Below are 11,537 nucleotides of genomic sequence, written 5' to 3'. Positions count from 1 at the left end.
ATATTGTGTTATCAACTTAAGTTTACTACTGAGCAGGTTTTTCTGAGGAAAGTAAAGCGATGAAAGTTGAAGACTGAGTTAAGTGAGGAGGAGGTATAAAACTAGGTTATGGGAATGAAGAAATATTGGGAGACAGGAAAAGATAGTAAATGTTTTTATTTTATGAAGTGTCTAGCTCTGTGCTACACATATGTGATATTCACTGACCTAGTGAGATTTGTGTTGCCCTTATGCTTTTTTTTTTGATATGGAATATTTTTAAAGTCTATATTGAATTTGTTACAATATTGTTGCTGTTTTATGTTTTGGTTTTTTGACCAAGAAGCACGTGGGATCTTAGGTCCTCAACCAAGGATCGAACCCCACACTCTCCATTGGAAGGCAAAACTCTAACCACTGAATGGCCAGGAAAGCCCCCCTTATACTTTTAAATTATAGGATTTCTAGCAGTATATATAAAGAGGTTAAAAGATAATCAATAAACAATGGTTTGGAAAGAGTAAGTTTCATAAAATGGAAAAAACTGTTTTAAACTTACTTGTTTTGAATAGAGCTATTTACTACCTAAGCACACTTTTCTACGGGCTTCACTGGTGTCTCAGATGGTAAAGAGTCTGCCTGCAATGCAGGATACCTGGGTTTGATCCCTGGGTCAGGAAGATCCCCTGGAGAAGGAAATAGAAACCCACTCCAGTATTCTTGCCTGGAGAATTCCATGGACAGGGGAGCCTGGTGGGCTATACCCCATGGGGTCACAGAGTTGGACACAACTGAGCGACCAACACACATACACACATGGTTTTCTATATATACAGTAGGCAAATCTGACCTGATCCAATAAATATGTATCCTTTCTTGGGTACCAGCATGATCTTCTACAGCATCTCTTACCTCTTATTCTCAACATGTTGGACCACAATGATTTGACGATGACACAAAATTGCCATGGCACTTTATATCCTCATGTATCCTCATGTGTAAAATAAGTTCTACACATCTATCAAAAATTTGATGGCATACGTTTGTACTGTTTGCTCATGGTTAATACTAAGAACATTGTGAAATGAAATGACATAGGATAGAAATACCCAGAGAAAGGGAGACTTAAGAAATGCCATAAAATTAAAAACTATCAAGACAAAAAGTTAGGGATGGTAGATATAAAGGCCTACAAGAAGGAAGAGGTGTAGCACATTCGTAATGATGTCTGAGGGCGTGCACTAGTCAGAGCAGCACGGACTTTATGACGCACGCTCTAAGACAGAGGCACAAAGCCAAACATTAGCCCCTGGAACAGATACCCACGGCCGGAAGCTTGCACCATGAAGTACCGACACTGTGTTGAGGCTCTCTGTGGGACACATTATTACAACTCATACTTTTCTACATGCACACTAAAGGAAGATTCCTCAGTCATACGACTTTATTTTTGGCTGTGCCGTGTGAAATGTGAACCCATTTCCCCTGTAGTGGAAGCTCAGAGTTTTAACCACTGGTCTACCAGGGAAGTCTGGTAGATTTTTATATCTTACTACTGTCTGTAATGCTATGAAATGTATAAAACAAGTGAAATGTTAATTCTTGGGTTTCTATTAAATATGTTTAAAATATGGGGTACTTTAAATATTAAAAATTGGGTATTTACATATCTATACATGCTGTTAAGGTTAGAGTTGGGAAGAACTTACAGATTATGACATAAGTGTCTTCCTATAAGTTGAAGGGGAAAAAATTGCCTAATAGAATACAGAGGTCGATTTCATGGTACTGCAATTCACGTTAACAGAATAAAGCAATAGGAAACACAATCATGCCTATTTGAAAGTTAAATTTTGCAAAAAAGCCTCACATTTATTATTCCAATATTACATGTATTGAAGGACCAAAATATGTTCATGAGGGAAAAATAGAAAATACAATGCAGAGAAAAGTGACTTTGTTTTATATATAAAGTACAGTAAATAGCTAAGAAAACTTAGAAATAAAAATATGCTATAGTTCATCATGTTGATAGACATTGTATTCCTTAGGAGAAATGAAGCCATCACCATCATGGTCGTTCTTCTTAAAAAAATCCTCTAAAACTGCAGTCTGATATGACTTGTCACGTGGCTTCTCATCTTTTTCAAATTCTTTTTTTAGGTAATGACTTATCTAGAGGGCCACAATAATATTTCTTTAATAAAAAAGATATCACAATAAATTTCCAGCAATTTTGAGAAAGCTTTCAGGAAACATATCTCAGACTACTTATTATACATGATACAAAAATTTTAAAGGCTATTTGAGGTTTTATTTTTTTCAACCTTTGAAGCAATTTTCTGAAGAGAAACAGATCTTCAAATTAGCTTCCCCTGAGGTTAGAGATGGTTAATGGTACATACTCAGAGATTAACATCTGAATGTTAATGGCAACCTGTTCCACTGTACTTGCCTGCAGAATTCCATGGACAGAGGAGCCTGGCGGGCTACAGTCCATGGGGTCACAGAGTCAGACATGACTGAACAACTGAGCATGCAGGCACACACATGCTATACAACAGGTCCTTGTTTATTTTATATATAGTAGTGTGTATCTGTGAATCCCAAATTCCCAATTTATCCTTTCCCTCTTCCTTTCCCCTTTGGTAACCATAATTTGTTTTCTATGTCTGTGAGTCTGCTTCTATTTTGTATCATTTTTTTAGATTCCATTTGTAAGTGATATCATATGTCTTTCAGTTAATTTAGTATGATAATCTCTATGTCCACTTATGTTGCTGCAAATGGCATTATTTCATTCTTTTTTATGGCTAAGCAATATTCCATTGTATGTATGTATGTGTGTATGTATGTGTGTATGCATGTACGTATGTGTGTGTACATGTGTGTATATGTATGCATGTATGTGTGTATGCATGCATGCATGTATGCATGTACACCACATCTTTATCCATTTATCTGTCAGTGGACATTTACGGTGCTTCTGTGTCTTGGATGTTGTAACTAGTGCTGCAATGAACAGGGGTGCCTGTTAGTTTTTCAAATTATAGTTTTGTCTGTATCTATGTCCAGGAATGGGATTGCCGGGTCACATGACTCATGATGTCTGTGTAGAGATTAGTTTGGTATTTTAATGACCCTCTTGCAGGGAGAAAAGAAATTAAACAGGTTGACTCCATTTCAACTTTTATATTAAAAAAGCACATTTTCTTCTTAGAATTTAATATTTTTGTAATTAGCTTTATAAAAGCAAATTAATTAGCCCATGCTAGACAGAAGTAAACATAATAGCTTTAACACAGATGTATTTAAACAGTAATAAAAATTTAGATTGTACATATGAAATCTGTTTGAATTACCTCAGTTTTAGAAAGTTGCCTGTCATTGTCCATGTCTATCTGTTTAAATGTTTCAACGCTTCGTGGTCCTTTGGTCACAGCATAAAGTTCAATCTCAAAAATCAATGTTGCATCAGGTGGAATCTTGCCTTCTGCTAAAGGTATGAATTTTAACAGTTTAACTTACATGAAGATAATGGTCAAATATATATTCACAAATAGCCATGACAGCATTATGATTGTATTATTTCATATTTATAAGAATTGCTTTCTAACTATTTCTTAGGAACACTTTTCTCATGTTTTCAAAACAAGTAAGTTGTAAAGACTTAGGGGACCATTATTTTCTGATTAAATTTAAATAAATATAAACCATATAATTTTTAATAATATACTCCAGCATCATACAAGAAAGAGCTAGTGCAGAGAAGAAACTCACAGCCAGAAATATTTCAAAGATTAGTATCTTTTAGAAAATGATTTTGTTCAGTTATTTGGAAGTATGAATAAAATATATATTAATATACTTGTTTGTCAGATTTGTCATATAGACAAAAAATACTGCAATAACAGAACAAACCAGTAACAATTTCATGAAGAAATTTCTAATCACAAAAAAACTCTTATGAGTATTAAGTTAAATAGTTCCCTTTAATAAAGTTAGCCAATTAAGTGATGTCACAGATGATTTTAGTGAGCTTTGGGCTACTTCAGATGGGCATTCATAAAAATGACCTGCAGTGGGCTTTTGTCACTACATATAGTTACTCAAATATTTGTTAAATGAATGGGGTCTATCACTTATTTTAAAAAATGGCTAAGTTTGTTCTTTGATGGAAACTAATTTTTTAATGAAAAAGTGGAGGATTCTTGCTAAAATTTTATATAATTCAAAGAAAAAAGCTTGAAAGTTACAGCCAAAGGAAGTAGATCAGTCATCTCCAAACCAGGACACAGAAAAATCTACCCATATATCACATGACTAATGTGACCATCCCAACAAACGTACATTACCTAACTTTAGAGTAAAAGATTGAGTCAGTGATAATTTTATAAGATCCATCCCCATTCTCTCTCATTAAGATCTCTTTATGACAGAAAAATAACTTTTTCTGACAATAATTAAAAACAAATTCAAAATTCTTAAGGAAAACTATTACAAGTTTTCCCCGAAATTCAACTGTAAACATAGAATAAATTGCCAGTTAGTTTTATCTTACTAAAAAATGATAGTATAAAGGAGAGAAAAACATGCATTTACTATAGAATTACTTGTATTTAGAGAAGCAGATCAAAAGACTTAGGAATTAATGTAAAGAATCTATACATACCACATGTACTGTTAGTTAAAGCACTAACAAATCACATGCATTTCAAGACATGCAGAGGTGCTCTGTGACATTAGGCAAGAATATTGCACAGAAGAAAAGACTTCTTCAAGGACTACCTAAAATAAAGTTACAGCTTATGTTAGGTCTTAATGACAATTTATTTAGAAAAGCTTATTCAATCAAGATATTGTGTGTTAAGCAGTTGCTTATGGTCTACACAGCAGCTTTTAAAATAACTGAACTCAAGCTATTAGTAAGTTATTATAAATAATACAGGTAAACTAGCAGTTAGCTACATTCCAAAGAACACACTTTTGTTGGGCTTCAGTTTCCTTACATGTAAGACAGAGGTGTTGGTGATATTATTATACTAGTGAGATTCATGGGGATTCCCTCATGGCTCAGATGGTAAAGCATCTGCCTGAAATGCGGGAGTCCTGGGTTCAATTCCCTGATTGGGAAGATCCCCTGGAGAAGGAAATGGCAACCCACTCCAGTACTCTTGCTTAGAAAATTCCATGGATGGAATTAGCTGGTGGGCTACAGTCCATGGGGTCATTATATTTATTGAAGACACCTCAAACTGAATATGAACTAACTTCTTCACGTCAAATTTATATATTTTATATATTTTTGCCACAAGGGTCTAGCTTATTAATAGTTTAGGCTGCCTGGGTAGCCATTCATATCTAAGCATAAATTAGTTTACAATAAGGATAAAATTAGTAATCATTTGCCATGTGGTAACAGGACCTAGTATGAGCACCAGCTGACAAGAGATGTGGGTGCTCTTGTAGCAGGCAGAATGCTCTCTTGTCTACAAGAGAGCAAGAGAAACTCTGAAAATGAGATTTAAGGAGGCTGAAAGGCAAACTCTGCCTGTATTAGTTTGTCTAGAATTGGGCTCAGTCCATGACAGAGTTTTTAGGACAAGGTTACATTCAATTTAACTTATCTTCAATTCTCTCTCCTAGGCTCCTTTACAACTAAAAATAGGATACCTTAATTATGGTTTTGTGGGAGCTATTTTGATGGAACCAAATGATTGGCAAAAAACTTTGAAGGTGAAGATGTAGTTATCTGGACTGTCTCTTTAGGAGTTTTAAATCTGACTGAGTTTGATTTGTATTACTAATGTCCCTCCAGTCCAATCTGGGGGCTGGGATCCTTGCTCCTGCTGGAAAGAATAGGCAAGGAAACCAGCTCTTCTAATGAGTAAAACAACAGCCTTAAAGAGGGTGTGCCATTTCAATGAAATATTGGGGTGTAGAGACAATATTTCATTGTAGAAACCCTTGATTACTTTAATTGTATACTAAATATTTCAAATAGCTGGGGTTAAGAAGGACTCAAAATAAAATGAGGTGGTAAAAATTCTTTCTTTAGGGAATTCTCTGGTGGTCCAGTGGTTAAGATTCTGCGCTTCTACTGCAGGAAGCACAGGGTTTGATCCCTCATCCAGGAGCTAAGATTCCTGCAAACCACAGGGCACAGTCAAAAAAAAGTCTTTATAGTTTTCACACAGTAAAAGGAAGCAAGGACCCAACTGAGAATGCTAGAAACCAGCTCTCTGCCATACTGCCCATTTTTCCCCCTTAAAAATTTTTTTCTATTCTCCACTTTTGTGTTTGGTAGTTGCTCAGATGTATCTGACTCTTCATGACCCATGGACTGTAGCCGACTAGGCTCCTCTGTCCATGGAATTCTTCAGGCAAGAATACTGGAGAGGGTTGCCATTTCCTTCCCCAGGGGATCTTCCCAACCCAGGCATCGAACCCAGGTCTCCTGCACTGCAGGCAGACTCTTTACCATCTGAGCCACCTGGGAAACCCCACTTTAGTGATTTTTAAAAATTTAATTTTGGAAAAATTAATACATGCCTTTGTCTGTCTGGTTTATTTTCAGTTAGCATAATACCCTCTAGGTCCATCCATGTTGTTGCATATGGCAAGATTTCTTTCCTCTTTATGGCTGAGAAATACTCCAGTGTGTGTGTGTATGTATCTATATCACATCTTTATCCACTCATTTGTATTTTTCGGTGAGTGGGCCACTTGTTTATGAAGTTGCCCATTTCTAGGACAGGTCATCATATATGTTTATACATGCTGCAAACATTTTCCTCATTTATCTGCTTAACCTAGGTTCTCATAGCTTACTCAAGTATTTTTAAAATAGCAATATATTGAAAGAAGCTGCTCATTTTTCTACAGTTCAAGGCTTCTCCTGAATTTGGATAGTAGTGACTAATAGCTTGTTATGTTTAGATGTTCTTTCTACAATGTTCTAGTGCTGTCCTTTTACTTCAAAATCATATGTTCCAGTTTCTTGAGTTTTATGAATTTGACTTTGATACTCCTTACAAAAAAGTATTTTCTATAGACATTTATATAATAATAAAATAACATACTTAAGCGACTAAGGTAGAATTTATAAAATATACACTGTAATTATGAATATTGCCACTATGTGGAGTAAAGAACTCTGGCCAGAGACTTGTATTGCAACAATGGCTTAATATCTCGATATGTAAAAAGAGAGAACTGGGCTGGACTGGATTCCATACAGCTAGTTTATTGGACCCTATGTTCTATAAATATTTTCTCTATGTTTTTTATTTTTTTAGTAATTCAAAAATTTTAATTGTGGGAAAATACAATTAAAATTTACCATTGTAACCATTGTAAGTATAGGGTTTGTTCAGTGGTGGTATGTATATCGACATTGCAACCAGTCTCTCGAACTATTTCATCTCGCAGAACTGAAACCCTACACCTATTAAATAACAACTGCCTATATTCCACCCTCTCTCCCCTGGCTCTGGCAACCACCCTGGTCATCCTGGCTCTATGAATTTGACTGTTCTAGGTACTTTATATAAGTGGGATCATACGGTATTGGTTTTTGTGTTTGGCTTATTTCACTTAGCATAATGTATTCAAGGTTCATCCATGTTGTAGCATATATCAAAATTTCTTTCCTCTTAAGGCTGAATAATATTCCACTGAATGTATATACCACATTTTGTTTATCCATTCTTATGTCAATAAGACATCTGGGTTATTTTCAGTTTTTGGCTCTTTTGAATAATGCTGCTGTGAACATAGTTGTAACTATGAGTTACTCATAGTAACTTTGAGAGTCTGCTTTCGATTTTTTTGACTATTTACCCAGAAGTCTATGATTTATTTTTACCATATTTTTACCTTACCATAGCCTTCCTTTCCATATGCAAATGAAGGCGGTATAATCAATTTTCGCTTCTCTCCAGGACACATATCCATCATCCCAATGTCTAGGCCTTTTATGACTTGTCCAACACCAAGAACAAACCATTTGGGGTGGCCTTCATTTTGTGTCCGGCTGTAATTAAAAACAGCACCTCGGTAAGTTGATTTCAAGGAAAATAAAATCAAACTTTAAAATACAGCTGAGTATTTAGTTCCAATGTAAAACTGGAAACCTCTCTACCATGTCTTTTCCTATATTAGGACTCATTCTGAATCCCATAGTGGGGTGTTTGGCTCAAATTTCCCTCATAATAGCCAGACAGAGGTTTGATTTGCCCAAAGCTAGTCATTAGGAGTCATCTCATTTTCTTTTTTCTTGTCATCTTTACAAAAACGACTCAACAGTTAACTTTTTAATGGGTCTCCTGCCCCAACTGCACAGTTTGTCCAAATGACTTATTTAACCATTCTGTGTTAATTAAAAAAAAAATTGATGGTCCAGGTTTAGCCTCAAAAAGTCATTTGAACCACGATTAAAATTTGTATCTTTTATTCTTATTAAATTTCTCTATTTTCTTCTAAATGGAATCAATTAACTTTCCCCAATCATATTTTTATAGGGTAATAGCACAGAAGGAGAAAAGACATTCTATCTCTGAGTAATAAAACATCAATTAAATCAGAGTAACTAGTGGTGGGATGAGGGGGCAGGGCAGAAAGACACAGGGTCCAAAAATCACTGGAGAAAGTCATTGTAGTGGCTTCTAGTAGTGGAAAGCAGGCCTCCAGTCAGTAAATATTGTGCTTCTGAAGGCCAGATAAACTATTCTACATAATCCTCTGTAAGGAGACTCCAACCCACAGCAAAGGAAGTGTGAACATTCTTACAAACAGTACCTTGACTGACTTCTATAGGTGGTGGTGAGGAGAGCGTATAGATGTAGTGTATTTTTAATGAGTTCTTGGGCTAACATTTTCAGTAATTTAAAAAGTAATATTCCATATAATAGGGAAATACTATATCAAATCCTATTTTCCCCCTAGAAAGTTCAGAAAGGCTTAACTCTTACTGTTCAAAATCAGCCTCAAACAACCCAACAAATTAAGCTTCTGGTTGGTGGAGGGAGGTTAGATTTAGTGCATCAGCTGGACTCGGGAGCTGTTCTCCTCCTACCTGCAGTAGAATTTCGAGCCGTCTTTAGCCAAGAAGCCGTCGTAATGGGCATTTAGCAGGTCTCCCTTTTTGCTTGTCTTAGAACAATTTTCTGGACGATGCAAAACTTCTATTTTCACTTCCTCTGTGCTCTCCTCTGCCTTTTGTCCCTGAGCAGTAAAAATGCCCCACACGTAAAAGAAAAGGATTAACCTAGATAAGAAATGCATGATTCCTGGATTCACCCCTAGATGATCACTGCGTTCCCTCAAGCGTGTCAGTCGCAGGGGGGAGGGGGGGCAGCCGCTGTAGCCTTTTTCCGACGCGTGGCAGGCGGGCATTGTCCTACGTCACAAAAGGCCAGGGGCGGGGTGAAGCGTAGCACCGCCCCTTTCTCCTGCGGCGAGTCCAGCCCTTGGAATTTTTGTCAATTGACTGCTGGCTGCACCCCTGTGGTACTCCGTGCGTTCACTGACTGTCCTTAGCCGCTAAGGCAACACTACTTTTGCACCGCATCTCCTTTCCAAGTCCTCATATTTACAGCCAGCTTCCTCAGGGTTTGATAGTAAAGTTCACTTTTTTTTTTTTTTTTTTGAAACTGGCAAAAGACTAAATAAAAAGACTACAGTGGGAGATTGTAATCAGGGCTACACGATTGGGCGTGAAAGGCTTCTCCTCAGATTTCTAGAGAACTGGTGCGCATCGGGAGAAGCACTCTTGTTTCTGGGGTTTCCTTGAAGCGCCTTCTTAAGGTCAGAGTCATACATTAAGAGGTTTCAGGCTAAGCCACACACTAGTAAACAGGTGCCACTGCTCCCCGCTGGTTAGCCTTTCCGCAGAGCCGACTAGCGGTTTGGGACCGGCTACAGGTTTGCATTTTCCTTCCTTCCCCACTTGGGGTCGCCCTTGATTTGAGGGCTGGGAAAGGGCTGCACTCAATATTCAGGCAAATTTGGAAAACTCAGCAGTGGCCACAGGACTGAAAAAATTCAGTTTTCATTCCAATCCCAAAGAAAGGCAATGCTAAAGAATGCTCAAACTACTGCACAATCGCACTCATCTCACGCTAGCAAAGTAGTGCTGAAAATTCTCCAAGCCAGGCTTCAACCGTGAACTTCCAGATGTTCAATCTGGATTTAGAAAGGGCAGAGAAACCAGAGATCAAATTGCAGACATCTGTTGGATCATCGAAAAAGCAAGAAAATTCCAGAAAAATATCTGCTTTGTTGACTACGCCAAAGCCTTTGACTGTGTGGATCACGACGAACTACGGAAAATTCTGAAAGAGATGGGAATACCAGACTGCCTGACCTGTCTCTTGAGAAATCTATATGCAGGTCAAGAAACAACAGAACTGAACATGAAACAACAGATGGTTCCAAATCGGGAAAGGAGTACGTCAAGGCTGCATATTGTCACCCTGCTTATTTAACTTATATGCAGAGTACATCATGAGAAATGCTGGGCTGGATGAAGCACAAGCTGGAATCAAGATTGCTGGGAGAAATATCAATAACCTCAGATATGCAGATGACACCACCGTTATGGCAGAAAGCAAAGAACTACAGAGCCTCTTGATGAAAATGAAGAGGAGAGTGAAAAAGTTGGCTTAAAACTCAACATTCAGAAAACGAACACCACAGCATCTGGTCCCATCACTTCATGGCAAATAGATGGGGAAACAATGGAAACAGTGACAGGCTTTATCTTCTTGGACTCCCAAATCGCTGCAGATGGTGACTGCAGCCAGGAAATTAAAAGAAGCTTGCTCCTTGGAAGAAAAGTTACTATCAACCTAGACAGCATATTAAAAAGCAGAGACATTACTTTGCCAACAAAGCTCCATCTAGTCAAAGCTTTGGTTTTTCCAGTAGTCATGTATGGATGTGAGAATTGGACTATAGAGAAAGCTGAACGCTGAAGAATTGATGCTTTTGAACTGTGGTGTTGGAGAAGACTCTTGAGAGCCCTTGGAGTGCAAGGAGATCCAACCAGTCCATCCTAAAGGAAATCAGTCCTGCATATTCATTGGAAGGACTGACGCTGAAGCTCCAATATTTTGGCCACCTGATGTGAAGAACTGACTCATTTTAAAATACCCTGATGCTGGGAATGATTGAAGGTGGGAGGAGAAGGGGATGACAGAGGATGAGATGGCTGGATGGCATCACCGATTCAATGGACATGAATTTGAGTAAGCTCTGGGAGTTGGTGATGGACAGGGAAACCTGGTATACTGCTGTCCATGGGATCACGTAGAGTCAGAAGCAACTGAACGACTGAATTGAACTGAACTGAAGTGCCGGTAAATTTCTGCTGTTGCTTTTCTTACCAACTCTGCGAGATGTCATTATCCACATTCCACAGACGAGAAAATGAGGTAATTTAAATCTTGGGCATTCTATTTTAATCTCACACAGTTAATATGCATCAAGGATATGACCAAGTCTGACACAAAAGCCGTATATGAGCTTTTGAGTCGTATATGCTCACCTTCGACATT

At 37.6% G+C, this 11,537-nt stretch overlaps 1 protein-coding gene across 4 annotated transcripts; it reads right to left on the bottom strand.

Annotated features, from left to right (window-relative positions):
• Positions 1–1,817: 1,817 nt before the first annotated feature.
• On the bottom strand, positions 1,818–9,390 carry FKBP7 (FKBP prolyl isomerase 7). Of its 4 annotated transcripts, none has more exons than XM_020883053.2 (4): positions 9,056–9,390; positions 7,863–8,014; positions 3,342–3,475; positions 1,818–2,154 (listed from the first exon to the last, which is right to left on the bottom strand). In XM_020883053.2, exons 1-4 carry the CDS (start codon positions 9,373–9,375, stop codon positions 1,993–1,995), a joined length of 768 nt encoding a protein of 255 aa, XP_020738712.2. In that variant the 5' UTR covers positions 9,376–9,390; the 3' UTR covers positions 1,818–1,992. The 4 variants fall into 4 exon arrangements, 2 of the variants coding, with proteins under 2 accessions (XP_020738712.2, XP_020738713.2); XM_020883054.2 differs by having other exon boundaries at positions 3,342–3,472; XR_011490930.1 differs by lacking the exon at positions 1,818–2,154 and adding an exon at positions 4,652–4,767 and having other exon boundaries at positions 3,384–3,472.
• Positions 9,391–11,537: the final 2,147 nt, after the last annotated feature.

The sequence above is a fragment of the Odocoileus virginianus genome, chromosome 13 (assembly GCF_023699985.2).
Source record: "Odocoileus virginianus isolate 20LAN1187 ecotype Illinois chromosome 13, Ovbor_1.2, whole genome shotgun sequence".
Lineage (NCBI taxonomy): Eukaryota > Metazoa > Chordata > Mammalia > Artiodactyla > Cervidae > Odocoileus > Odocoileus virginianus.
This window is presented reverse-complemented; position numbering and strand designations above follow the sequence as displayed.

Bases quoted from the DNA above. Each gene is read 5' to 3' on its own strand.
- FKBP7 (XM_020883053.2), bottom strand. From the start codon at position 9,375: ATGCCCGCCTGCCACGCGTCGGAAAAAGGCTACAGCGGCTGCCCCCCC. The intron at 3,476-7,862 runs GTAAGGTAAAAA...TCATACCTTTAG, and splicing joins ATATGGAAAGGAAGGCTATG to CAGAAGGCAAGATTCCACCT. The intron at 2,155-3,341 runs GTAATTCAAACA...GTGGCCCTCTAG, and splicing joins GGCAACTTTCTAAAACTGAG to ATAAGTCATTACCTAAAAAA.